The 26,792-nt window shown below is 38.7% G+C and overlaps 1 protein-coding gene across 2 annotated transcripts in view; it reads right to left on the bottom strand.

Annotated features, from left to right (window-relative positions):
* Positions 1–26,792, bottom strand: part of CRYBG1 (crystallin beta-gamma domain containing 1) — a 96,369-nt gene that overhangs the window by 10,459 nt on the left and 59,118 nt on the right. For both annotated transcript variants that reach the window (XM_057390126.1, XM_057390125.1), the window contains 16 exons: positions 24,210–25,662; positions 23,955–24,131; positions 21,371–21,418; positions 21,144–21,262; positions 19,676–19,838; positions 18,626–18,765; positions 14,788–14,914; positions 14,424–14,459; positions 13,885–14,027; positions 13,486–13,612; positions 13,248–13,393; positions 7,222–7,348; positions 7,006–7,038; positions 5,173–5,282; positions 4,804–4,933; positions 929–1,068 (listed from right to left, as the gene is read on the bottom strand). In XM_057390126.1, coding sequence (XP_057246109.1) covers positions 929–1,068; positions 4,804–4,933; positions 5,173–5,282; positions 7,006–7,038; positions 7,222–7,348; positions 13,248–13,393; positions 13,486–13,612; positions 13,885–14,027; positions 14,424–14,459; positions 14,788–14,914; positions 18,626–18,765; positions 19,676–19,838; positions 21,144–21,262; positions 21,371–21,418; positions 23,955–24,131; positions 24,210–25,662 — 3,219 coding nt within the window. The remainder of the gene's footprint in view (positions 1–928; positions 1,069–4,803; positions 4,934–5,172; positions 5,283–7,005; positions 7,039–7,221; positions 7,349–13,247; positions 13,394–13,485; positions 13,613–13,884; positions 14,028–14,423; positions 14,460–14,787; positions 14,915–18,625; positions 18,766–19,675; positions 19,839–21,143; positions 21,263–21,370; positions 21,419–23,954; positions 24,132–24,209; positions 25,663–26,792) is intronic.

Genomic DNA, 26,792 nt, shown 5'->3' with positions numbered 1-26,792 from the left:
CCAGCTTATCCAGATGGGGAAAATGGTTTGCTCTACCGATTTGGTTATTAGCTATCCACTTGAGGGCAGCCTTAAGCTACCTAACAGCATCTCTSTAGCACACACCTTGGAAATTTACCTCTTCAAAAGAACATATTTAAATGCAAAGCAACAGTAACATGGATCTATCATTAAAAACCAAAAAAMMCCMAAAMYWMMAAAAAACACAAAAACTGGAGGCACAGTTAAGTGCTGTTAAATATCTTTGAGGTAGAGATTAACAACAGGGAAAAAACAAAAAGAGAAAWTTAATAGATCTGCTGGAACCCTAGAATATAGCACGGTAGTTTTAAAAGTRCTTCCATCAGCTTTTAAACTTCATCACAGACTATTTCTTACAGGATCTTCAAGAGCACCTTTAGAGAACACAACTGTTTAAAAACACCTGCCAAAACTAACTGCTATATTCTCATCCAGTTCCTGAAGTGTAAGGGACTATTACTAACACCAAAGAGGTGAGATCGTGGTCTGATTGTASCTCTGTGTCCATAGCAGAGGTTGAAGGATGAACATGAAGACTTACAAAAAATATTTTGAACTTGTGACACAGATCACAAACAAAATGATTTTTCTGTGACTGAGACCTAAACCAAGACCACAGAATTTGGTTTTAAGGATGCTATCCAGGCTGATTTTTATAATGTGGCATGAGAAAAGACATGAGTTTCCTTGAGAGCTTTGTTCAAATTACTTTCAACTTCTAGCACAGGACACGAGTCARTGATAACATATTGTTGAGACAGGATATGAAAATGCTCTGTTAGAAGAAATGGCATCAATGTACTACACACATTATGATATTCTAATTTTACATTCTGTGGTTCCATTACACCTGTAAGGTTGAATAAGTACATCATTCTAAAGAATCAAAAGGTGTTTTTAAACTTACATGCCACCAAGGACTTGAACTGAAGCTATTCGAGGATTGTATCCCAGGAACTGGAGATTTAAGGTTTCTGTACTGAATTCGATTTTCTTTCCTTGGAAACCCATCTTTTCAAAAAGAGCTATGCAGGGCTCAGACAGCTCCTGCAAAAGGAAGATGAGTGTTTTTATAGGATGTTGGAACTCCAGATGGTGACTGTGAACATCAGTACTCCRCATAGCCCTTTTATTTCAGAGGTTTCTTCTTGATAGTTTAACATCAAAAACTGAATGTTTTTGCTCTTCAATTCACTACTTAAACTTGAAAAGTCATAAAAGACCCTTACATGAAACACACAAGGGATCTTCTCACATAGAACATAAAACTTCCTTACCTTAAGGCACAGATTTCTGTGTGCCTTAACACCTTAAGAATGTTTTAAAATACATTTTAAGCAATGCCATATCCCTCTTCCATTGCACTAATCCCCAGTCGTGGGAATTTTCATATAAAGAGCTGAACAGACAGAAAGATAATATTGATTTCTACAGCTTCAAATGATGACAGCCTTGTCAGCACTGCTTATCACTTACTGCTTTAATTTTTAACTTTTACAGTAGGTTATGGCAACTTCAATCTCTGACTAGACAAAAACTTCCAGACTAATACTCCTGAAGTCAAATTCATGACAAATGAAAACTGTTAACATCTGAATCCTCCAAATTGCTGTGGGGAGATGATTCTCCTCCCTTCCTGTCAAAATGCTTCTGGTGTCAAATGGATTCYGCCCACACAGAGCTCCCTGTGTAACTAAATCCAATTTAAATGTCTTCTGGAAAAGGAGCCTTGGACTCTTTTCTGTGGGGCAAGGTATCTGTAGTGGACTGGAAACAACCTCTCATAATGAAGGCCTTCCAGTRGAAGCTGGGAGGTAGGGTTTGAAATCCCCCAGGGTAAAGTCATTTAAGCCTGAGTGTCCTGATGTTACACTGTACACTCAGACAGAAATGACACTGCCACTCCCTTTCTCACAAATCTTSCARCAACGACTGCATAAAACCAACGCSGCAGCCAGAAGAGCTCCTTCCTGCTGGCATGTGTCCAGCACACTCACACACATCACCTGCATCGGGAACGCCTGACATGACGCAAAGTCTCGACAGACTCCCATCTGCCCTCAGGCATGGAAACAGCCCCTCCGAGRCAGAGCTGGCTCCATGCATGCGTGGCAGCTCATATATGCATGCTTCCATGTGTATTTATTAGGCAAGACCTCCCATCTACCAACTTGTAGACATTGCTTAAATTCCTCTTTAATCTTCCTTTAGATGTTTAAGGGCTCAGATGGCAGCGTTGCATGAGCATCACCATTATCTGTGCAGCAGTCCAGGTTWTCACACAGCAGCTGAGCTAGGCTTCCTGATGGCACACACGGCTAGGCTGTGGAAAATGCCCGGAGAGGCCTTTCCAGCTTACTCCAAAACCACAGTATGCTCAGCCCCACCATGAAAGGCGACAYCAGTTAGGCTCTCATGCATCACCACAGGTAAAGAGCCCAACAGGACCAAGCCACACTGTGATGATGTCCCAGTGYGTCTGAACTCTAAGCCCTTTTACAGACTAACACCTGCCCTCTGAGACATGCAACTGCTTTCAGCCTCATGCAGTGCTTTAGAAATAATCCACTTGCAAARAAAACAGAGGCAGAAAAGGAAATCCTCCAATTTTCTGCCACACCTTACACTGGGCATTTTTCTGATTCAGCACCAACACAGTTACATAAAAYATTCCCCACAGCAAGAAGTGCAAGGTCAGCTCATGAATTTTCTTTCAGTACTTCCTATGTACTGCACTGTACCAAGCTAGTGTTCCTGTATATCTACATGTAGCTGTTCCAGAGTTGCTCATTAAAAAGTAATTTCAGCATGGCTGTTCAAGCATAAACCACATTGGCAGCTGTTTTTTATAGTATGTTCAGGAAAAAGTGCATGTGTCAAATTTAAGAAGGAAAAATAGTATTTTCTATCTGCAGTGCAACCATGTGGAGCATGCAAAGCAAACACAACCAAGTAAAGATATAGTGGCAAAAAAGCCCCAAAAACCTTGAGCTTATAAACAGTTTTTTATATAGTTTCATAAGTTCCCTTATTTAAAAAAAAACCCTTTTAGTTTTCAATTACAAGTGTTTAAATATCCCTTTTTTTTTTTTTATGGTCCCTTACAAAAAGATCCCTGCAAAGGGGAGTTTAACTAGCTAAATACAGTAACATGACACTAAAATAGCAAAGGTGCCTCTTGTATAGAAAATGTTGCAGAAGAATCCTGAGGAAAGTTATAGAAATGGCAGATGGTGGGGAGGAATTAAGATTGGCACTGCCAAAATAGAGTCGCAAAATAAGTCTGACAGGTGAAACCAGGAGCTAAAATARTAAGGTTCAAGCTTCTGGAAAATCATGAAAAATAAACAATGTAAGTAGTTAGATAGAAATTATCATTATTTCTAGTCTGATTTGGTAATAAATCAATGAGCAAAGTAACCCATTTTCCTCTTCTCCACATCTAGGAAGMCTCTGAAGAAGGAAGCAGCAGCATATGATTTGCAGACAGATGCAGCTCTGTGCTACAGTCTGAAGTGGGATAAAATGTAGGACTAGAACAAGTTTCACAAGTGTAAAGAGCTTAAAGAGGTACAGAACTGGCATTTATGTTTTACCACAACAGCCTCYGTCACAAATARTAARTCTTTCAAAAGTAAGCTGATCCTTYCRGGTTGAAACAAGCATTTTAWACCCAGGAACTTCTGACATGTATGGAAGAGCCTATTTTAATTCCTGGTGATCACCCACCAAGCTTGACTAGATGCAATTCTATTGTTTTCAATGGGATCTGTCTACTAAACAGCCAAGGAGTTCAGAAGGCAGACATACTTGCTGTATTAGTTTGTTTACAGAGCACATCCAAATTCACCAGAGACATGAAAGAGGATGACACATTTTACCTCTCCTTTGGCAACTGCTGCACCATGGACAGGTTACCAAAATTACGGTGGAGTGCAATAAAGTTGCCATATTCAAAGAAGAGATTCAATAGTGAACTCGCCCTATTTTTARAATGAGCACCATCTCCTCAAGTTGTTGTAAATTCCTGGAATCTGGACCACATTTTGCTACTAATTACTCCGATCTTAAAATATACTTGCAGATTCTGTAAGGGATCCATCATAATGATTGGTTATAAGCTGGAGCAAACTCATTCCTGGCCACTGATTTTTTTTTGAGTTACAAAATATGTAAATGTAGTTTAGTTTGTATCCACCACACACAACAACACTGCCTGATTTTGCTGAATAGTATTGGGTGTTGCTTTACCTTATCTAGAAGCGTGCATTATTTTGTGATTAACTCAAATTCCATTGTCCTGATGATACCAACAGTGTTTTATAATTACATGTATTTCATGCAAAGTTGCTTAATTAAGTCTGCTTTTTTAAATATTCATCATAAACAGTCTATGGTACAGATATTTCTTCACACTGTCCTACTGCTGTCTCAACWTATTCCAAGTGGTCTCTCCTACTGGGAAATAAGACTGACATTCTTGACTCTTTAAAAAAGTTCTTTTATAAGTATTATTAAGAACAGGGATCCCAGGCAGCTGCTTCTGTGATGTCTGCTCTTTCACAAAAACAGCACAGAAATAAAAAAAAAAAAAAACTGACTAACTGCAGTTAGGACATTTAACTGCTACTGCACAGAAAATAACTCAAACCCAAACAAGCAAACAAGTCCTCCCAACCCAAGGCCTCCTCTGTTGTATGTGTGCCCTAGAATTTTTACTGTAGCAAAAAATGGGGAAGTCAGAATCATCACTTATCCTTACAAYATAATGGCTTTACTTACAACATTTATGATCCGTAAAGATTTTATAACTGCTTGGGGTGAACAACCCATTGCTGTCAGATCAGGATAGATCCCTTCTTCCAACACATACTGGTTACCAGAGAATTCCTCCTGGTCATACACTATGCAGCTGCAGAAAGAAGGAGAATAAGTTTCCTCTTAAGAAATCTATGCACAGTAAAATGCAAAAACATTATTTATAATATTTTGCCCTGAAAGACTGATATGCAAACTGCAAAGCATTGTTCACTCTAAGTGCCCATACATGAAACCACCTCAGATGTTAGAAAGCTAGTTAGAAAGAGAAGTTGCTCTTCTAAAACTTCTACCATTTTGGTKATTTTGCAGTATTCATTCAATATAACTTACCTTCCATCTACAATTTTTGAAGACTTCACAGCAAATGAATCAATACATCCTGTGTTTTTTTCAAATATTTGGCAGTTGCCCTTGAATTCAGGCTCTGAAAATAACTGGACCTTTAAAAAGTTATAAACATATTTAAGGAAATTAATTTTTCTACCTTCAGTAACATCTCTACCATTACKTCTATAATTAGATTAAAACATACTTAAAACAACCAGACTTCCTTGGTTACATATAGGTTCTGTTACCGCTTCAGTGTTACAATCCTTGTTCAAGAGAGCATGGGAACAATTACAAAAATTACTTCTGGCTGTAAATCACTTAGTAACATACAAAATAATTAAAACAACACTAGCAAATATAGCTCCTTGGTCTGTCTGCTAGGCAAGATTTTTWAATTCCCACAGAATGACCAGAACAGGCACATACTTATTAAAGGACCATGAAAAGTTTTCTTTTAGGTTATCAATCTGCCTAAACTCCAAAACGCACACACTTCCAAGTAAATGAAAACTCTCTGCCACTCAGAACACTAATGGTGCATAAACCTGGCAAAGAACTCAGTATGCCAWGGGGCATGGAATATATTCCCAGGGTGGATGGGCTTTATGTGCCTGTTACAGCTACAGACACAGTCTCAGACACAGTTGGCTCTTTCTCTACTCCAAGGATAAGGGAGGATACCTTCCCCAGCATCTTTTGCCCTTGTTAAAAAAAAAAAAAAAAAAAAAAATCTAAGCAGCAAACTTGCTAATTTGGTTAGAGGATAATTAGCCATGATCACACAGAAGTCATTCACATTATCACATGCCTACCAGCTTTATTCACTCTTAATAGAGAGAGGAGTGTGGGCAGGTACAGCATTCTCCAAAGAGCAACATGCTGACAATGGGTGCAGTCTGTTGGCTGCAAGCCACTACTTTGCTTCCTTAGGATAAGACCTTCCTGGGGWTAGGGTCTTAATAGGCACATAATATACAGATGCAAATAATATTTCAGGCACACAGCTGAAAATAAGCAGCCTTGAGATTTTTGATCCCTGTAGTTTATGCATTATCCCTATGCAGGAGATTCTAGTGAAGCGTGCTACTAACYAGTAGGAGCAAACCAGGACAAGTAAGAATTGTCTCCTTAGGTTTTGGCTCCATGATACACTCATCATTTTGACTGAAATGAAAATAAAAATAACTTTGTACAGGAACCAACCTGAGGAGGTTCAGAATTAAGAAGGATGAAAAAAAGCTGCCCGTTAGCCTCACTATCAAAATTACATATTAATACTTGCACACAGGACACAATCCAATGTGGGAATAAATACATTAACTCACTGAACAGATGAGCTTTCCCTGCCATTTCCCTCCCTTAAGTTATTGACAAAGCTGGCATTAACTTTTAAGCACAATTCAGCAGTATTTGTGAGTGAACAAGACTCCCTTCAAGTGCAACCACCATTAKCAAAACTCTTAACCAAAGAAACAGGTTCAAAAGGAATTAAGTCAACTGTACCAAGAACATCAACGTCTATCCTGTAGTGTCCTCACTAAGARCAATATCTCTGTTGTAGGGCCTTCACCTCAGCAACAGACTCCAGATCCTGCACTTCTGCATACAGGGCTGCAGGCTCCAGCTCCTCAGAACAGTCAGTGATATCCCAAAATACCTCACTTGCTGAACCAAGACATTGCCAGTGCCCTAAGAAAGATGGCAATTGTGTATTAAGTCCCATCTGCACCTACTCAGTAACACCTGRGTGTTCCACTGGACAAAAAGCCATTTCCTTATTTACATGTTACAGACACTACTAGTATGTTTCATGTGCTTAGACAAGTATCTTACCTTGACTTTGCCCTTTTCGCTTCCAACAATATCCTGCAAGAAGTTTTGAGGGAAAAAAGGAGAAAAAAAAAATATTTTCAACAGTGATAAAATAACATACAAAATTTATTATTAATCATTGTTTAAATAATGCAAATAAACTGAATTTGATAGAAAAAGTATAGTTCCAAATACTTCAGAGAATCTTGCAAAACAAGTATAAAATTAACTCCTTACCATAACAATGGGTTGAACTGAAGATATTTTGCAATTCTTTCCYCCCCATGCCTCAATGCTGGGATATAGCCCTTTAGTCAGTATATACTGCTCCCCAGTAAACTCAGGATTCTCATAAGCCACCCATCTAAAAGAGAAAGAAGAGGAGGGTGGTTGGTAGAAGTCACACTACTTTTCTAAAATACAGATATGTATATTCATTACTATCTTAATGTAAGAACAAATAAAAAATTTCTGAAGTGCCAAATTGTGATGCTGTTAAAAGCCTAAACAAACCAGTGTATCTGATACTGCAAACCTCATGCAAATTTTGCTACCTACCTGCACTATGTTGATACAAATCAGAGTGAATTAGCTAAAGCAGACCACAAGCTCAGACACATCATCTGCTAGTTATCCTAAAAGTTATCTCCAGTAAGAATATTACAAGATGTTTTACAATTCTGTTATTTTACCTAGGTCAAGTTCTTCTCTTAAAAAAATTAAGCCAAAACCATATTTCAGAGTACAGCTTTTTTGACAAGACTAACTTTCAGCATCATCTGGACAGTAAATGTAGCCAYACTGATTTTTAATGTTACCTGTAGCTACAGTTCAGTTGTGTTTAAGCAAACACACACCCCAACAGGATGCTGAGCTGCAACAACAGGCATATATGCTAATCAGAGCAGACTGTTYCCTGCTAGGAATCAGAGACATCAGCAAGAATATCCTTGAAAGCTGAAGGTTGACCAGATYGATGTATTTAAATGCAAAGCCCTTATTATATAACTACTCCATTAGATCTGATGCCTGACATAGGCCACAAAAGAGATCTGCATAAAATTTTCTGTCTCAGAATATGACTTTTTGAAAGACATTCAACTTTTGAGATGATACACACTTGAAGTATTAGAAAAGCAATCAAATCACTATATATGTCTGTCAAATATCCAATTACCTCTGCAGTGCTTTGGGTTCAGTCTTAAGTATCTGCTCTCAGTTATTTATGTATGCATAGTCTACTACATTCAATATATCTTCTACAGTGTTCTTCCAACCCTGGTTCCATACTGAAAGCCCAGAGCACCTCCTGCATCTGTACTAACTTCTCCTGTCTTGCTAGACTGCCCAAACTTTCCCATACTTACACTCTGACTTCCTTTTTTCTGTTTGGTTGTTTAAGCGCCCATATGAGAACAGGCCACAGTGGCAGCAGAGTTTCATTCAATACATTTAAACAGGAATTTATGCAAGAATTAGGACATCTTGCTGGTTCCTAATTCGACCAGAAAATCATCTACTTGGAGCCAACCAGCGTTTAATTTTAGCCACTGTGATGCATTACAAATGCATGCTAGGTTATGCCAAAGCACACTTTCCGACGGCTAAGAAATTTACTGAGTTTCAACAGTGACAAAAAACTTCACATCATAAAGCAGAAAAATGACAAAAAACTTTTCATTTGCAGTGGAAGATAACTCCCACCATCAAAATTCCCCATAAATTATCTCTGTGTGTTGATCAGTTGGATTCTCTACTAAGCAGCAGTTTTATCCAAGTACATGTGACAGTCTCTGCAGATAAAAGAAGTAGGATAACCTCAAACTGAAATAAAGCTGCATCAATGTGTATGTGCCAGGAGTATGAACTTTTTTTACTTGTCCATGGCAAACACTCAAATAATGATTCACATAWATCACTATTCACATCTCTTGGTTTGCCTCAGATATAATCAATTATTCCAACTTGTTACGCACTAATTACTTACGGCATATTTCAAGGCCCATTTCAAAATCACCTCAGAGTAATTAATCAAAAAGACACTGGTATGTACAATAAATTGAGCAGAGAGTTCAAATGTCTCAGATGTGTCTATACCTGTATACCACATCTACCAAAAGCAGTGAAAATGCTGTTTCCTTAAACCATTTCTTCAGCAGACATTCATTAGATTTTTCAATGCACAAGTGCCAGGATGTAATCATGGTGCGTGACAGTTTAACTCAATTGACATCCATGCAAACAAGTGATATTAAGTGAACTATCAGACATGTTAGCAGCCTCCCAAGAATCCCCTGACAGCAGTTATTTAGTTTCCCCCATTTAAAAAGAAGCCTAAATGCAGAAGTAACCAATGAATCTCACTTGCACATGTTTACATTTAAATAAATGGGATTTAAGTAATTATGTGCCACTCTTCTATGCAAGTCAGCCCATGCAGTTAGACAGCTCCTAGAGTCAAGGCTTAATGGTGAGATGCTTGTGCTTCTCCACTCTGTTCAGAAGCCCATATAAGCTGCTGAAAGTAGTAACAACATCATCATCAAGGGCTGGGGACTGACTTCAGTACCAGACAAACCTGTCAGACCTCAAGACTATTCCCAGGAAAGGCGCACTGCCTTAATCCAACTTCTGAGTTAACAGAAAGGCATGGAGAACAAGACATRGCCTCCATATCTGAGCAAGAGAGTCACATATCAGCTGCCAGRCACAACAAAAACTGAAGTACTGCTCTGCAGCATGGCAGCAACCCTCCTGCCCCACAGCGAGCAAGCTCACCCAATACAATGGATTTTGTAACCCCCAGATGTACAGACTGCCTCGGTGAGGCTGAGCAGCAGCTCCAACCCAGGCTGCTGACAAGAGAGTGATGGAGTCCTTCACTCCTGGGCACCATCCATCCCTCTGAAACCAGAAACAGCATAAAGCTTTGATGATATATTGTTAGTGCTATTACACACAGAGAATCTTTCTCCAAATGCCTCTATGTATGACATCTAGGAAGTGCAGCTCCCAACAGGGCCTGAAAGTACAGCCAAGAAAATAATCCAGACATGGGTAACTCACCAAAAATCAGATTTGCCCTTGGTTAGCCCAGGATTCACCTTCTATAACTGTAGGAGGGGGTTCAGAAAGTTAATTGGCACTTGCTGATTTGTACCACAATTAATAGATAGGATGAGGTAATAAAATTCTGTTTATAGGAAAGAGAAAAGAGGTTCATCATGCTCCTCTGGGACTGTGATTCTTAGTACCCCAGGGACCCACAAACATTAAACTGGTGAGTCCTTGAAAGGTTTTTTTTTCTGACATCATTTCAGAGATAGAAGTGAAAGTTTTGTTGGGGTATCCAGGGGTACTTGCCCTTTTCAGTTCCCAGTGGAGGTTTGTTCTTGCACTTGCGTCTCTTCAGTTTCCCTCATGTTACCTTCCTGAGTGCAYGTAGATTAAATTTACTACCTTCTGGTTTCTGTATATGAACCACTCACTATCCAATTATTTTCTTAATATCACTATCCATAAGTACACTAGAAGCATCCCAATCTACAATGTGGATTAATTACTTGAAAACAAGGGGAAAAMCAGGCTGGTAACATGACCACAGTAAACACATCACTACATAAAATAAACAAATCTGGAAAAATTCTTCCAGCAAGTTCAAAAGGAATCAACAAAAGGCAAGAGCTCCTTCAGGAGTTCTGGCAAAAGTTTGGCATGTTTATGGATAAAGAAAAGGCACATTTCAAACATGCAATTCCTGTGATTTTGATCACTATTTAATATAAGCTTGAAGAGGTTTTTAAACAGAGGGGAAATCAAAAYTGTACAACACCTGACTCTAGTACTTGCATGAACTTGTACAGGGTGTTACCTGTTGCTAGTAAATAGTTCCAATTTCCGCCACTTCAAATTCTACCAATCTGGAAGTAAACAACAAACCCTACTTTAAAGAAGAAAGGCCTCTCCTATTTTCAGGCAGCCTCAATTACTTTATCCTAATGGCAGAAAAATAATTTTTTAATTTTTTGTTTGGCCAGCCTCCRGAAATGCTCAAGAGCAAAACGTTTTCATTTCTAAAGAAGTCAGTCCTCATCTCCTTAGGATATATTTTTCACGATATCTTCACAACGGATTCAGCAAAGACATGAAAATATTGCTTGGAAACATGTTTAGAAACATAATAGCTAAAACTTCYAATGCAACTAATGCTAAATTACCCCAAAATGGAATATTCACTCCCCAAGTGCAGAGCTGGGCTGTTTCCAGCAATACAGTGCAGAGATGCAGTTAACTCAGAACTTGTTCAGTAGTATCCCTGCACTGCAGTGTCAGGCTTTCTTTTCTTTGATATACCCTTTAAATTACTGAGCAATCAAAGTAATTATGTTGGAAATACAGWTCATCTTTTATCTTACTCTTCTAACTGCTTACCCCAGATACCTGTACTTAAGAAAATTGCTATGAAAGGTTCAGGGCTTCTTACATTTTTGACTTCTTATTTTAATTAAATGTTTTCAATATAATACCAGGAAGGTTACTTCAAAATATTATGACAAGCTTTTACTGAATCTGTCACAGTTCACTATGTCGTCATCTGTACTACAGCCTAAACWGCTCAGGAAATTGCTCAATAGATTATTCATTGCTTTATGACAGATTTCTTGGAAGCAAAGATATAAAAAAATCTTCTACCTGCACAGACGGTTAACATTTAAAATAAAGCACTGTATTGCCTAACATGAATCCACACAGATCATTCAAGCTTTCTGACACATTAACATTCAGGAAGATCACCACAAAACCCTCAAACACTCACAGCCTCTCTGGAAACAGAGGGGTTGTACAAGACTCTTGGAGTGCTAACTACCTGTTATGAACAATGCATCTGAATTTTAAAAAAGCTTACTACTACAAATTACRTCTTTTGGAGACTACAAGGTGAGATTACAGGAGCGGTAGCAGAGTCTGTGGGACAAGTTTTGTTCGTCAAGACTTCTAGCCACCTTTGCCATCAGAGCATTAAAGTCACTCTTAATTACTAGAATACTCAAACTCACGTATGATTCCTATGTCAGCTGCAACAGACACATTTACRAGAACAACTACATGAAGGGCATGATAGGTAACCCACAATTTGTTTCCCAACCTTCAGAGGAGACTCTTTCCCATGAATCTCCCTTGCATATTACAGAAGACAGAAGAGTACAGCAGCTTCAAAGGTCACCAGGCAGAAAAAAACCTGCTGTCACAACATATTCATACACAAATTAAAAGCATTCCTCTGGAATGCACCGAACTTGATTCTGCAACCTTTATCCAGACAAAACTTGCAGAGATATAGCACAGATAATACGTGGCAAGATTTAGGGTGTGGCCGGGTAAGGCAGAGCTTCCAGCAAGTCACCTGCATGCATACCAGGCAAGAAGACAGACCGTACATCTCATGCTCTTTTGGTTCTGCTACTTCAGTTCATTTTGTGTGTTTGCAGCCATGATTACTAATACTTGTCTGCATTTCCAAAACACTTTGATACATTCTGCAACGCTGTGAAACTCAGCATCTGCAACTGATGGACTAGACTAATCAACAGCAAAGTCTATCACCTGATCAGCTGCATGTGAGACCACTCATGGCACAAAGAGTTAGTTTGATAATGGACAGGGCTTTGGGAACCATATCTTCAAAAAACCCCAAACAAACAATAAAAACCAACACCACAGCATTAAAACAATGTTAACCTACAGGATTCACTGCAAAAACAATACAAATTTTCAGAACAGTTACTCTCCCCAGTATCAGAATGTATTAGTGAGCATGGTAGGAGTTCTCTCTATTTCACAAACAAGTGAGAGAAAGAACAAGGAATCTACCTCTGGTCAAATGCAAGAAGCCTGGAAATTAGTTCCAAAACTGGAAATTATTTCCGTAACAATTTTGCTGCTGAAATGCTTAAAACAAATGCAGCCATAAGAATAAGATACTTCTTCCTCTCTTGATGAAATGTCCTCTCATGCTTTCATACTTGGTGTATTAGAAAGTCAACGCTTCCTGGGGACTGTCTTATCTTATTGAGAGACGAAAGACTATTTACTGTACATATTCACAAAAAGCTTTACTTTTCACATTCTATGGGCAAGGGCAGAAAATTTTATCTGAAGACTCCACATAGAAGTCAGAGTGCTGAAGAGCATCTACAAATACTATCAATCTCTATAAAGAACAGCATATTTAAAATGAAACTTGGAATAAATATATCACTTACACGCCACTTAGCACATTTATAGACTGCGTCCTCAGCCCATATCCAGTGTCTTTCAAATTGGAAATAATTCCTAACACGTTGATATTGGAACACTTTGATCCAAAGTCTTTTTCACTGTACATTATCATGTGTGAGCTTGTGAAGTCCTGTGAAGACAAAGAGAAGCACCGGTGATGAAGGTGCCATGTGACATCTCAGAGCACTCAGGAGACCCCTGCTATGTGCTCTTGGGACTTACGCCAACAATGGGTCGCAGGGACTGCAGCGCCTCGTCGTAGCCACCCCAGTCTGTCCAATCCCGATACGCTCCTTCCTCCAGCAGGTACTGATGGCCTTCAAACCCGGGTTTCTCGTAAGCAACCCAACTGAACAACAACAACAACAACAACAACAACAACAACAGAGCCTGCATGTGAAAATGGACAAGTGCCACTCTGTGTTTTCACAAAACAGATGCAGATGGGTGATATTTACTCTTTTGCTATGAATATTTTCAAATTTAACTCTGGTGTGTATCTCAACTCAAAAACTAAGAAAACAGATAAATAAACAGGGACTGGATTTGTCCACTGCAATTTCCAGCCTATATGGASTTACTACTTCAGCTGAAGGGTAAATAACGCTTTTCCACACTTACACTCCGCCCAGCACTTTCAAGGATCCTACTGATGCAAGTGGAAGTCTTTTCTTGTCTTCTGATTCCTTGTCTTCAAGCATAACGATCTCTGATTCTATTTCCACATGCTTCCCTTCAAAGAAAGGCTTCTCATAAACAATTACCTGTAGTGGAAATGAAGCAAAAGTTGCAGGGAAGATGATAAATTCTGACAACAGACAGTTTGCTTTGCATGGGCACATAGAGGGAGAATGCCAAATGATGAAAGCAACTAGTGGGATCTCTCTATGCTCTACAAGAGGCCTTTCCACTAGAGATGCATCATGAGGGCTTGAGCATTTATTACCCATCTGCATTATCTGGATTGCTGATAATGCTGTCAATATGCATGTGATGGATGCAGAAATGTGACAGAAATTGCAGTTTCATGGTGTGGTCACATACAAAAGGACTACCCAGCAAACCATCAGTAGCTGGTATACAATCAAAGCATACTTATTAACCCATGTGTAGCTCATGTGCTGCAAAATAGCTTTGGACAATCAAAAACATACTTTTACCTTTGGCTCCCCACTGAATTCGACTTTGCGACCACCCTGTTTAAAGAAAATAAAAAAGGAAAAAAAAAAGCTGTTTATAATTTAGACAACTTATAGATATCTCTAAGAGTCATCAATTCTTTACARAAAGGCAGGACTAAGGTGAAATATTCCTTAAAGAGCACAAGTGAAAATAGAAACCAAATTAATGGCAGAGATGGATGCAATCAAATGTTGAAAGTTCAAGAATTTTGTAGACTAAAATTTTTGGGTTTTTTTAAAGAGTTAGATTTTTGTAAATCATGTAAAATCTGGCCACGGCAATACAAYAGTTATAAGACATAAACATAAGTCACTTAACTTGCAAGTAATAAGAATATTTTACCATTTTCAAGGGTCTCATGGACCTAATGTAGGCTTCCTTCTTCTCCCAGAATAATAAATTAGGATATTCACCAGGTTCCAACATTAAAGGRACTCCCTGGAAACCAGGCTCTTCATAAATAAGCCATCTAAAAGGAGAGGAGATTGAGAAACAAAAGCAAGATATAAAAACCTCAGAACATCTCTGAACAGTAAAGAACAAGACAATATGCTTACTTCAGGAAAGAGATCATTATATCCTTAACARAACTTTGCTTCTTTGCCACCAAAACTACCAGCTACAAGCTGSCATACTGTCAGACTCCCATGCTCCAAAGGAACCACCAGTAACACATGCCTTTTGTTGGACCAGGCCAAAAGAAYTAGAGAACTGTTCACAGTACAGTGAACAGTAAGAATTTGACTCTGTCTTATATGAAGGCAACCATATCTAAACGATATATCAAGATTTAAGCTTATTCTATTATTTTTTAGAATAGTTTTAAAATGCAGAACCAATTTACAAGAACCTAAAAAATCCCTACTAAACTAGACTTGGATTTGATGCAAAACCTGCTCAATAAAAAAAAATAATCTTATGTTATTTACTAACACATAGAAAAAACAGGCAATTCCTTAGAAATGTACTTTCTCATGATTTGTGTCTGCTAATAAAGCTTCTTTGAAAGACATAACTTYCAGAATTCTTGATAGGGGCAGCAAAAGTAGTTTTTCAAAGCTTTTTTAAAAAAAAAAAATCTTAGCCAGTAATCACTTACAGGAAACAAAGAATTATACTGCTGATCTCTGCAATAAGRATGTCATAAAGTATTTTTTTCGATATAAATTTACTGATCTCTAAGAAGTGCAGTGTGGAGCAGTATAAAACACACAAACAGCAACACTTTATGCAGCCAACTCTTTAATAGTGTAAGGACCATAAAGTATATATCTGGTGCTATCAAAAAGATATTAAAACAATCCACCACTCTGTCATGCATTAAAGGAAGATTCCAAGCTAATGTAAACTGGCACAAATGGATCATTTCATTGCAGACACGTGGCTCCAAGAAACAAACAAGGTGCTTTAGGTTTATTACTGTCTATAACTGAATGTTGGATATATTGTGTGCCCTGTATTCACATGGCTCAGTAAGCCCTGGCTTGTGGCTGCCCACACATGGTATATCCGAGGAGTCAATACGGGTATGAATTCTGTTTAAAACCTTAACATCGATGATTTGGATGGGGRAATTTGAGTCCTCCCTCAACTATTTTGCAGATGACAAGAAGTTGGGTAGGAGTGTTGATCTGCTGAAAGCTCTGCAGAGGGTTCTGGATCAATGGGTCGAGGCCAAAGGATGAGGTTCAATGGGGCAAAACGCCAGGTCACAACATCCCCAATCGGTGCTCCAGGACTGGGGAAGAGTGGCTTAAAACTTGCTTGGCAGAAAAGGACGTGGGGCAGCTGGTCAACAACAGCTGAACGTGAGCCAGCTGTGCCCAGGTGACCAAGAAGCACAGTGGCATCCTGGCCTGTATCAGCAATGGTGTGGCCAGTAGGACCAGGGCAGTGATGGTCCCCCTGCACCTGGCATTGGTGAGGCCGYACCTCGAATCCCGTGTTTGAGGATCAGTTTTGGGCCCCTCACTACACAAAGGATATTGAGGTGCTGGATTGTGCCTACAAGGGGGCAATGGAGCTGGCGAAAGGTCTGAAGCACAAGTCCTGTGAGGAGCAGYTGAGGGAGCTGGGGGTCTGGAGAGAATGAGACTCTGGGGAGACCTTATTGCTCTTTACAACTGCCTTGAAAGGAGGTTGTGGCCAGGTGCTCTCCTCTCACAAAGAACAGGTGACAGGACAAGAGGAAGTGGCCTCAAGTTGCAGAAGAGGTTTAGACTGGATATTAGGAAAAAATTATTCACTGAGGGAGCTGTCAGTCGCTCAGGAACAGGCTGCCAGGGGAGTGGTGGAGTCACAATCCCTRTAGCTATTTAAAATATGTACCGTAGTGGTGCTTAGGGACATGGTTTAGTGGTGGCCTTGGCAGCGTTGGGTTAATGGTTGAACTGGATGGTTTTATAAGGCCTTTTCCAACCTCAAGGATTCTATGACTAAATTCATGGCAAGAACTGACACACATGGAAGAACGAKGAGAGAGCACAGTCAGAAGATAAAGGTGCATTGACTCATTTTTGTTGGCAGCTTTTAACAAACAGCAATTAAGCATGAACACTGGGAAACTTTAAGATGATACAACCACACCCACCTGGCGAGGTGAGTCAGAAGCAGAGCCTCCCTCACCTGCCAGTACAGTGAACTATATGATGCCTGTAAACTAAAGGCAAAAATCCCCTCAACCCTGCAATATGCAAAAGAGCAGCAGCCATCTACTTAATTTCTCATGGAAACATCTGCTTTCTACACTGGACTAATGAACACATATCTGAGAAAAGACATTGAAAAATAATCTGTTTCACTTCCTGCTTTCCCTCAGGGATCCAAATGCAAGAGAGAGATACTAAGATAGCAAGAGTTTACGTGCATGTAGTAAAACAATGCTGTTACACTGATGAGAAACAAAGACAAGTCAGATATGTCCATAGGCTCTGCCTCATTTAAAAAAAAAAGTGGTTTAACTACCTTTTTTAAATGAGACAGAAATAAAGTGGAGACATAGATGAAATGAATTAACAATCAATCTCCAAATACCATATCTGATTTCATCACTCTTGGGAGACATGTAATTTGGATTAAGGTTGCAGTTCACCAGAAATAACTTCCTGTCAGAGAACCAACTACTTGGACATCTTCAAATTTGCCTATATACCAAAATATTTTGGTTTTTTCCACAAATCAAAGTGTAAATATTTACTCAGACAAATACTCTTCACCTAACAACAACAACATCCATATATCATGTGGCATATTTGAATACAACTCTGCAGTATTATGTACACCTGCCTTTAGCTGGGCAGGTTTTGATAGTTAGGCCATTTGSAGTAAGGCAAGTGCAACCAGTGCCCAAATATAAGAGCTAACAACCAAGGTCTGTACACCCTGTAAGAATCTCTGCAGGATCCAACATGACTGAAAGTGGTTCCAGTCTACCTTTTGCTGAAAGAAGCCTCTCTCTTCTGCATACTTTTCCCAGTACTACTTTGAGGCATATTTTCCATGACAATTTACAAGTTTGTTTATTAAGTCATGAAAACTAGTATTGGTACAGCACCTGGACYGTTCCTTAGAGGTCTCCTTTCTCATAGAACTTGCTTGGTTCACAATATTACCCTCCTAACAGAAATGGCCAGATATTTTCAGGTGACATAACAAATATGTCTTAAACATGACCATAAAAACATTGACCAAAATGCACTGTGAAATACAAGAMTGTCATGTAGGGACTCTCTAAAGCATTAAGTCTTATTTTATAACAGAAGGACTTAAAAAAARTTTCATCTTTTAGTAGGACAATTTAAAGTTTAGAAGAAAGCAAGTGTGAAATGTAGTCTTATAACAGTTCATTCCCCACCCTCACTTAGGGTAACTTTGAATGAGGAAAAGCAAGAGAGGCAAACTCTTACTCCTTTGCTGCAAATGCACAGGCGTTATTCAGTATTTAATACACACAAGCAAAAGAAAATCTGGCTCTAGCAAAACATTCTAAGAGGTCAGACTCTCCAAGAGCAGAGCATTACAGTGATACACTAACACTAYTGCCAGCAATATAGGACAAATATATACCAAAATATAGGACTAGAATAAATATAGCCTGCTCGCGTGTCTGACAGGTGCAACCAATGGTTTAAACCAAATTCCTTTCAAAGCRCTACACATTCATACAGAGCTACATACTTACATGCCCCAATGTACTTTAATGGAACAAGTCTTCTGAGTGGTGCCAAACACCCCTGTTTCTTCAGTGTCATCAAAAAAGGAAGTCACGATTCCTAACCCTTCAGGCTCTGTATACAAATCAATTCGGCAAACCCTGTAATCCTGAAAAATGAACATTGCCATAATCATTAAYTCTGTGCTGTGAGTTCTGTAATTACTGCACATAACTAAATCAGTTTTGAAACACCTGTGTATTTTAAATTGTTTTCCCCCTTGTCAATTACTACTGCTTTTAGATGCCTATAATAAAAGTATAGCTAAGCTAGTTTGCCTGTCTCTGAACCAAGACAGTCAGTCAATCCCTAATCAGCATTTACATTGTTTACTTTCTGCCATCTAGGCAGGAATGCATCTTCTTTCATCAGTTAACATCTCCTCTAGCAAATTAAATCCTAAGATAACACCAAGCAAGCCCTCCTTGAAGAGAACTGCAACTCTTAAAAGAATTGTAGTTACAAGCAATATATATTCCTCCTTTTTCCTTTCCTAGGCAAATAACTTTATAGCTCGTGCTTGTTTTGGCAACCTGCAAAGGTAACTACTTAATGGTAGGTTAAAAGTGCATGAAGGAAGGCTGTTCCACCACATGTGAAACTCCCTGGTAAGTTTGGTGTTTAATACTGAACTTTGTATTGAGTGTAAATTTGGTTTATATTGGAAAAACACAGAAAAAGCCATATTTTGAGAAGACAGAATTCATGATGTTTTTCTGGGATGCTTTTCCTGAGACTGACCAGACTACAAAGCATATGCTTCATGTAGCATTTTGGTGGCTATTCTAATAAAAACCACCGAGTTTTGTTCCTACCCTGTCCTTCCTTTTGGTGTTACCATAGTCCCCACTGTGCAAAAGCCCCCACGTGAATTCTGCGATCAAACATCGCAGAATGTTTGTTTAATGCACTTTTAGCTCACATTACACTTGTGTCCTAACAGACAGTCACACTTTGTATAAAACATCACTACACATTAGGATCCACACAAATATTTTTTTTTTACTTATATTACTTGCCTTAACAACATGTTTTATCGAACCGATCACTGCAGGCTTTTGAGATTTGCRGTCACTTTGCTCTTCAGAAGTACCTGTACCCCAAATATCTGTGAGTTCCAACTCTCCTTCTTCCAATGGAACAGAGGGGCCTTCAAAATTTGGTTTCTCATAGAGTATCCAGCTTAAAATAAATTTAAAAAAACCCTAATTTTTAATGCTGCTTTATCAAGTGTGATTTGCAGACAATCATGTTCCCAAGTAACAAATCCTTTCACACACAGCACTSTTTCCAGACCTTTCCCATTTCCCCACTACATCTTATTTGTCTGACACTGATGATRCAAGCCATTTCCAGTCCCTGTGATACCTTTAACAGCAATGATAAAACCTAAGATTTCTACTGCTGAATTGTACTTTCACACAAAACTCCTCCACCTTGTTAAATTGATAATTCGAGGCAGTCTTTGTATGAGATACTAATCAGAACMAATGTGCTCATCAGAAAAAAAGGACACTGCAGGCTGCTGCATTGTGTTATAAACAGACAAGTTGCTTGGATCCTATGAASAACAAGCTGGAGTMGATGTGCCAAGGATGGCAAGACTGMTCAGAAGACRGGGACAASTTYGTTTTTAATGGCAGGTTGGAATATGTAACTACCTAAAAACTTCATCGCTCTGCAAATATAAACTCTTCACTCAGGCTCTCAGTGGAAGGAGAGARAAACCCCAATCCCAGTCCCTCTACACCATTCTGGAAAAGACAACTCAGTTTGCATAGATCAAAAGGTTTTCATTCCAGTTTTCTGAAGCTAAACAGCAATCAGTGTGCTTCCCAGTACCTCCTACTGCAGCTAGCCCTTGTGTCTGCAGCTTCCTATCAGATAATTACTTTTGACAACCTGCTATTTGACTGCATTATAGCCTGGTCACAGCATAACTTGCCATGCTAGCCACACTACTAATGGCCCTTCTGTTGATGCTATGAAGACAGTAGGAGATGAACTTGTTTTGAATTGCTCTTAGGCAACACAGCCTTTAGAGCAAAACACCCCCTTTTGTCAGAGAAACAGTCAATTATCTCTACAGCACCATCTTATTTCTCTGCTCATGAAATTCATCATGTTAGACCTGCCTCTGAACTTATTTGCTAGCCTTTTAGCCCAATCCAAATACTATGMAAGAATCCCTAATGACCAGAGGTGYTGMAGGGCAAAATAGSTGGACAGAATCTGTCATTTCATCCCACACCTATGCCTGGTGAAATCTTCCACCCCTCCAGAYGGTAACACTCAATCAGCAAAATAGGTTTTCCTGCTCAGAACTTCCTATTGCAGAGGCAAGATGCCAAGCTTCTTGCTCACAGGCGTYCATGTTACATTGCCATTTACAAGGCAGACTTACTGTGAATTACACGGCAGTTCTGTTTCAAAACATTTTTGATAGAGTAAAAATCCTTGGATAAAGAGTAAAAATTGATCTCTTACCATCCTCTGATGACTTTAACTAAAATTGTTGGTGTCAGAACCCAAGAACTGCAATCTGGAACATCATGGAAAACTTCAATGCCAGCTTTTTGGCAATCTGAGTCACAGTATATCACCAGCTGTGTTTAAAAAAAACGAAACAGAAAAACACACCAGCAACATATAATTCTATCTTCCTAGGCTTTAAACATAGAAAGGAAGAGTAAAACTATAAAAATTCATCTTACCTTGCCAGGTCTGGGATTGATTTTACTTTGTCCATTTCTTGGAAGTGTCTAACAGACAGTGAGGAGAGAAAAATCACAAAAAAAATCCCGCAAAATCAAAAACATTTTCAATAAAGATACTCAGCTTTAAAAAAAAAAAAGCCTGGTAGAATAAGATAAAAACTACTCTGAAGAGTAAAAGCTGGTAAAATTTCAACTATACCTACTTACTGTTTCAATTTCTTCTTCCTTTYGCAGCACAGCATCTTGCCACAAATGTGCCAGTTTACACATTTTTTTTCAACTCTGAATTATCACCTCACTGAAGTTAACTAAATTCAGGTTTGAAAAGCTTTAAAATCCTCCTGATTAGCTTCCTAAATATTCCAGGAGTTCAATATCAATGAAACTACTTTAAACACTGGCATTGATAAAGAACATGTTGTACAATGATAAAGATAGGAGTTAAAATGTCTAAAAATGTCAAGCCATAAAGCATCARGTATTTTGAAAGAATATATGAAAATACCGAGGAAGCATGATGGCACTTACAAGTATAAGCCAATATCACTTTTGTGATGAAAACCTTGTAACAAGAGAGGTTTCCTCAAAGAGCATGAGACTGCAGTGAGTGATAAACTAAAAATATTCAGAACAAATAAAACATATTTTGTATACAAAACCTAAAACAACGCTGAAGTCAGCAGTAAATTATATGACATAGAGTATGTGGGAAAGTTGTGGTTGCATCACGTCATCTTCAAACAAAGCAAGCATTGAAATGACGTGTTTGGTTTCTTAGCAAAGACAGGATGCTCATTCTGGGAAGGGTCCTGCTCTTTTAGGAATTATTCACACAAACAAAAAGACCAAGACAGACCCTGCCCATAAACAGGTAACCAGCAACACACACAAGGAATTAACAAGAACACATTAGTTAACGTGCAGAGCAGRCAGTGGTCACAAGACAGAGTTCTTAACCACCACCAGGCTTTTGTAGGCATCATCAAGACATGTTGAAGCATGACTGGTTTTTTAGCCTGCGCTTCAGTTCCAGTTAAAACTTGTTCTGTGTTTTGAGGAATGCCCAAGTCATTGTTTTGGGCTGCCCTCACTCTTTCCTTCACATTACCCACTAGCCATTGCATCATCATCTTCTTAGTCAGTGGAAGATGCACGGTAGGTGCAGATCACAGAAACATTTTTGACTCCTGTCTAACTTAAACAAGACAATTCAGTCAGCAACAGAATGTGCCACAGGAGTCCAGAAACCTTTTGAATCCCTAAAGGGATTCTCTCAAGAGCAGTTGTAGGTATGTACACGCCCCACTGCTATATCAAGCTCCACACTCTGCTGTAAAATTAAAACCCACTCAAGAATAACAGTTTAAGCAGCAAAAACCAAACTAAAACAGGACTAGACATTTAGCTGTAAATTCAAGTTTTTAAACACAAGCAGGACCATTAGARTAAGAAAGCCTGTTTAACTGGCAACATAAATCCACACTATTGCAAATAACCTCCCTCATTTTCATCTCCACACTAATTAAGAAAACTTTCCCCAAGAAAAGAACCTACATTCTTAAAACTGTAAGGTACCATGGATGATTACCTACTGCAAGGTGATGAAGAAAGGAGCTATTTCTACTACCTCACTCCTTTTAGYAGAACTGTTACAGCAGATAACCATTACCTTTGGAAAGTACTTCTCCAACTTCCTACAAAGCTGCTTCAATTCCACAGGTCACGTTCATGTGGCTATTAAACTTTAGAAACCTATTTTTCCCAGAGTTTTTAGATTTCTTGATTATAGTTTTCCTCTCAGGTCACAACAAGGGCTTATAGTAACAGAAATAACAAATACTATGGGACATTGGTTCACCATTTTAAAAACAGAAATTACAAATATATTCCACATTAAAGAAGTAGCTTTGAAGCAACTTCTGTCTTCACTTATGAGGAACAGATGCTTGTAATCAGACCAAGGAACAGCCTGTTTTATTTGTTCTGAATATTTTTAGTTTATCACTCACTGCAGTCTCATGCTCTTTGAGGAAACCTCTCTTGTTACAAGTGTAGCAGCACTTTCAATTATCACTACTATCCAGTGCTCAAAGTTTTCTTAGAGGATATATGTTTTTCTGCCAAATGCATGGGAGTACAACAGAGGGCTAAAATAAAAAACTTGCTCTTTTACTTATTTAWCAGTACAATGACTGAATGTCTCGTTGGAAAAGAAAAGAGATTACTGTCAATGGAAGTTTTCTMAAGTTGACAGAATGCATTCTACTAATTTGCAATAAAAAAATTAAAGTTATCATGAGATTTGTTTTAATATAACACAAAATCAAGGATGAAGATATTCAGACATATGCTTTCCATTCATATTTGCAAAAAGTCTCAAATGCACCTTAGTCATATTGACAGATACCATCTCATTTTCATTTTCAGATAAAACTGGTACCATACCTGAGTTCACCTCAATGTATTTGTAATCTGTATATAGCTCTAAGAGGGCAAACAAAACAATGTATGTATATTGCCTATAGAAAACATTAATTGCTGGATAACTTTGCATGCAGTTTTTAAAAAACATAATACTTACATCCACATCTAATAAACCAGGAGGGACATTTGGTTCATATCTGTTTGTCCCTAACCAGCTGGAAAAACTTTTCTCAGGGTTGCCATAGTTGGGCATTTGTAAACTTAGTTCTTTTTTTGCACTATCTGCTTGCAGGTACTTCTCCACAAAACTTGGCAACTTCATATCTGAAAGAGACTGAATTGCAAAATCAAAATTAACCATCATTCAGCAGGTAGACAAACATTGTTTCATTTCCTGAATGATCTTTATTACCTCAGATTTTTGAGGCATGATGAATGGCCCAGAAACATCCTGCTGCAAAGGAGGCATCCCTGAGGAGTCAGTTGCAAAAGCTGTTGTGTTATTTACTGAAGTGGCAGAAGGACATAAAAACTTTTCTTTAGAAGACAGCAAGCTTGAGAAGAGGGAGCTTTTCTCAACTCGTGATCTCTTAATTTCACCATCTGTACARTCCATGTTCTCTTTTCCATTTGTTTCGTGAGCAAAGGCAGGTTCCTCTCTACATGACTGCAGAGCTTTGAATATGATACTTTGCTCTGTTGATGCACGCTTGGGTCTGACCCTGGCTATCGTTTCCAGGCTTTGCATTTTAATTTGCTGGGCTGGTAACAGATCCTGTGTTTTCTCCCTCCTCAGTCCCAAACCAAAAGTAAATACACTAGGATCAAATACTTTCTCTAAGTTGTCTTCATGAATAGGAGGCATTGCAAAGTGRGGTGCTGGTGACTTTGGAAGCTTTGACCTCTTCTTTTTCTGGGGTAAACAAACTGAGCTGTCTAAGTTTTTTATTGTTTCAGCAAACTTCTTCATGTCAGATGGGGAATCAAAAATGCTGTCATCTTCAGCAGACCCATTACAGGCTTTGCCTGGGCTCTTCTGTGTATTGGAACTGTGCTCTGATTCTAATATAGTGTCTTGATTGCTGTCATCATACTGCAGTGCTGCAAAGTTCAAATCTCCCGGCTTTGCCTTTTTGTCTCCATTTTCCAGCATCTTAAATTTTGACCTAGAAACCTGATGAGATAGTAGAGGATATTTACCATTATTGCAAGGTGATAAAGCCTCTGTGTTTGGCAGCATCTTTTCWTCATTTCTGTGGAATTCTGAGCTTGTGTAATTTCTTTGGTAGAAAGTATCTTGAGCATTTTCACTTTTAACCGGTGAGTGCAAAGACACTTTAAAAGGTGAACTTTCTTTYTTTGCAGTGGTTAATTCTGGTTCTGGTTGCTTCAGAGACACAGAACCGGCCTCACTTTTGCTGCTTTGGTTAAAAAGGGATACGGCAGCTCTTACTTTAAGCTCTGTTGTCTTCCCAATATCCTYGTTAGAGGCAAAGCCTTCTTCATTTCTGCCTTTTAATTCTGCAGTGCTTTCCTTCTCCTGTGTGCCATTYTCAAATAACTTTTGGCGACTGCTTTGCTTATTTAATGTTTTATCAGGCTGTTCATTTTCTTTAGGTTGTTTACCAAATTTTAGTTTKGCTCTGCCAACGAATGTGCTCAGTCCAGTACTATTTTTTGAAGCAGGGATGTCTGTAGGCCTCTGGTTCTGGTTAGCACATTTGTTTTCAAACAAGGAAATTTTGTTGGCAATGTTGCTGTTAGTTTTATTAACTGGTTTTTCAAGAGCATCCTGCTCACTTTCTAAACTGTCTTGATTCGTAGGTGTTTTAAAATTCAGCTCTATATTCTTCGGTTTGGCTGGACTASAGGAGGCAAAGTGACACAGAGTGACATCTTTAATTAATCTTGCACAGACTTGTAACAATTTTCAAAACAATGAAATGTAGCATTATAACCATAGACTTAGTTTAAATTTTGGTATCACAAAAGGAATCAACTACAAGAGGAGTAACTATATGGATAAAACAATTAGGCACTAAATAAGGAGCATATATTTCAAACATGTACTTAGTTCTTTAAGATTAGTAAAAAAAAAACACAGCAGCCTACAGCATCTGCAGCWGAAGCAGAGAATTCAACTACTTATGACTGACAGACATTAAAATTTAGTAGTGAAAAGGCAGAATAAATTATAAACTGCAACTCCCTACAGAGTTTAGAAAACAAATCCCAATTCATTAAGGTGATAATGAGTTGGTTAACGTTTGCATATACCTCACCAATGAGTTTTGAAGACATCTGCCCAGATTCTTTGCAGCCTTTACACTTGCACTGCAGAAGCAACCTTAAATTGAGTGAAAGAACTCTTCCAGCTTCATGAGTGCTTGCAGAAAATGTTAACTGTCCCCACACACTGCATCACCACCTTGGCTAAGCCAACACCATATGTGAGGATTCTTCCACTTCCTTCAGGTAAACTTAGCTAATGACATAAATCGTGTAATCTAACCCTAGTAATTTTATAAGAACGGAACTCAGAAAACACAAAACTTGTCTATCAGAGTGGACAGAGAGGCATGTACAAGCACATAGCACACAGTACTCCTGTGCTCTGGCAGAAGGCTGATGATGCACAGCTGATTGTTTCAAGCCTCCTTTCCTCTGAATACCTACAAGCAGGAAAAATCGCTTGTCCATGTCACTTGCTACTGCATACTGCACAGTATGAACAGCTGTGAAGATGCAGGGCAGATGGCTCATCAGTTCAGATCTAAGGCATGTCAAGGAGCCCACCATCACCTCAAAGGCAGACCTGCTCTCCAAAGAGGAATCTGAGAAGACTCAGCAGTAGGAGAATAGGTAGAAACTGCCTTACATGAAAATTTACAAAGGTGTGGAATAAGAAGAAAAAAGTTTGCAGCAATCTCCAGGGCCCCAAATGTTCTACCAATCARTGGATGATTCTATATTTAAGGTGCTTTCCTCTTTTTTT

Source organism: Malurus melanocephalus, unplaced genomic scaffold, assembly GCF_030028575.1.
Source record: "Malurus melanocephalus ecotype Western Australia unplaced genomic scaffold, MMel_1.1 scaffold_23, whole genome shotgun sequence".
In the NCBI taxonomy this organism is placed as follows: Eukaryota; Metazoa; Chordata; class Aves; order Passeriformes; family Maluridae; genus Malurus; species Malurus melanocephalus.
This window is presented reverse-complemented; position numbering and strand designations above follow the sequence as displayed.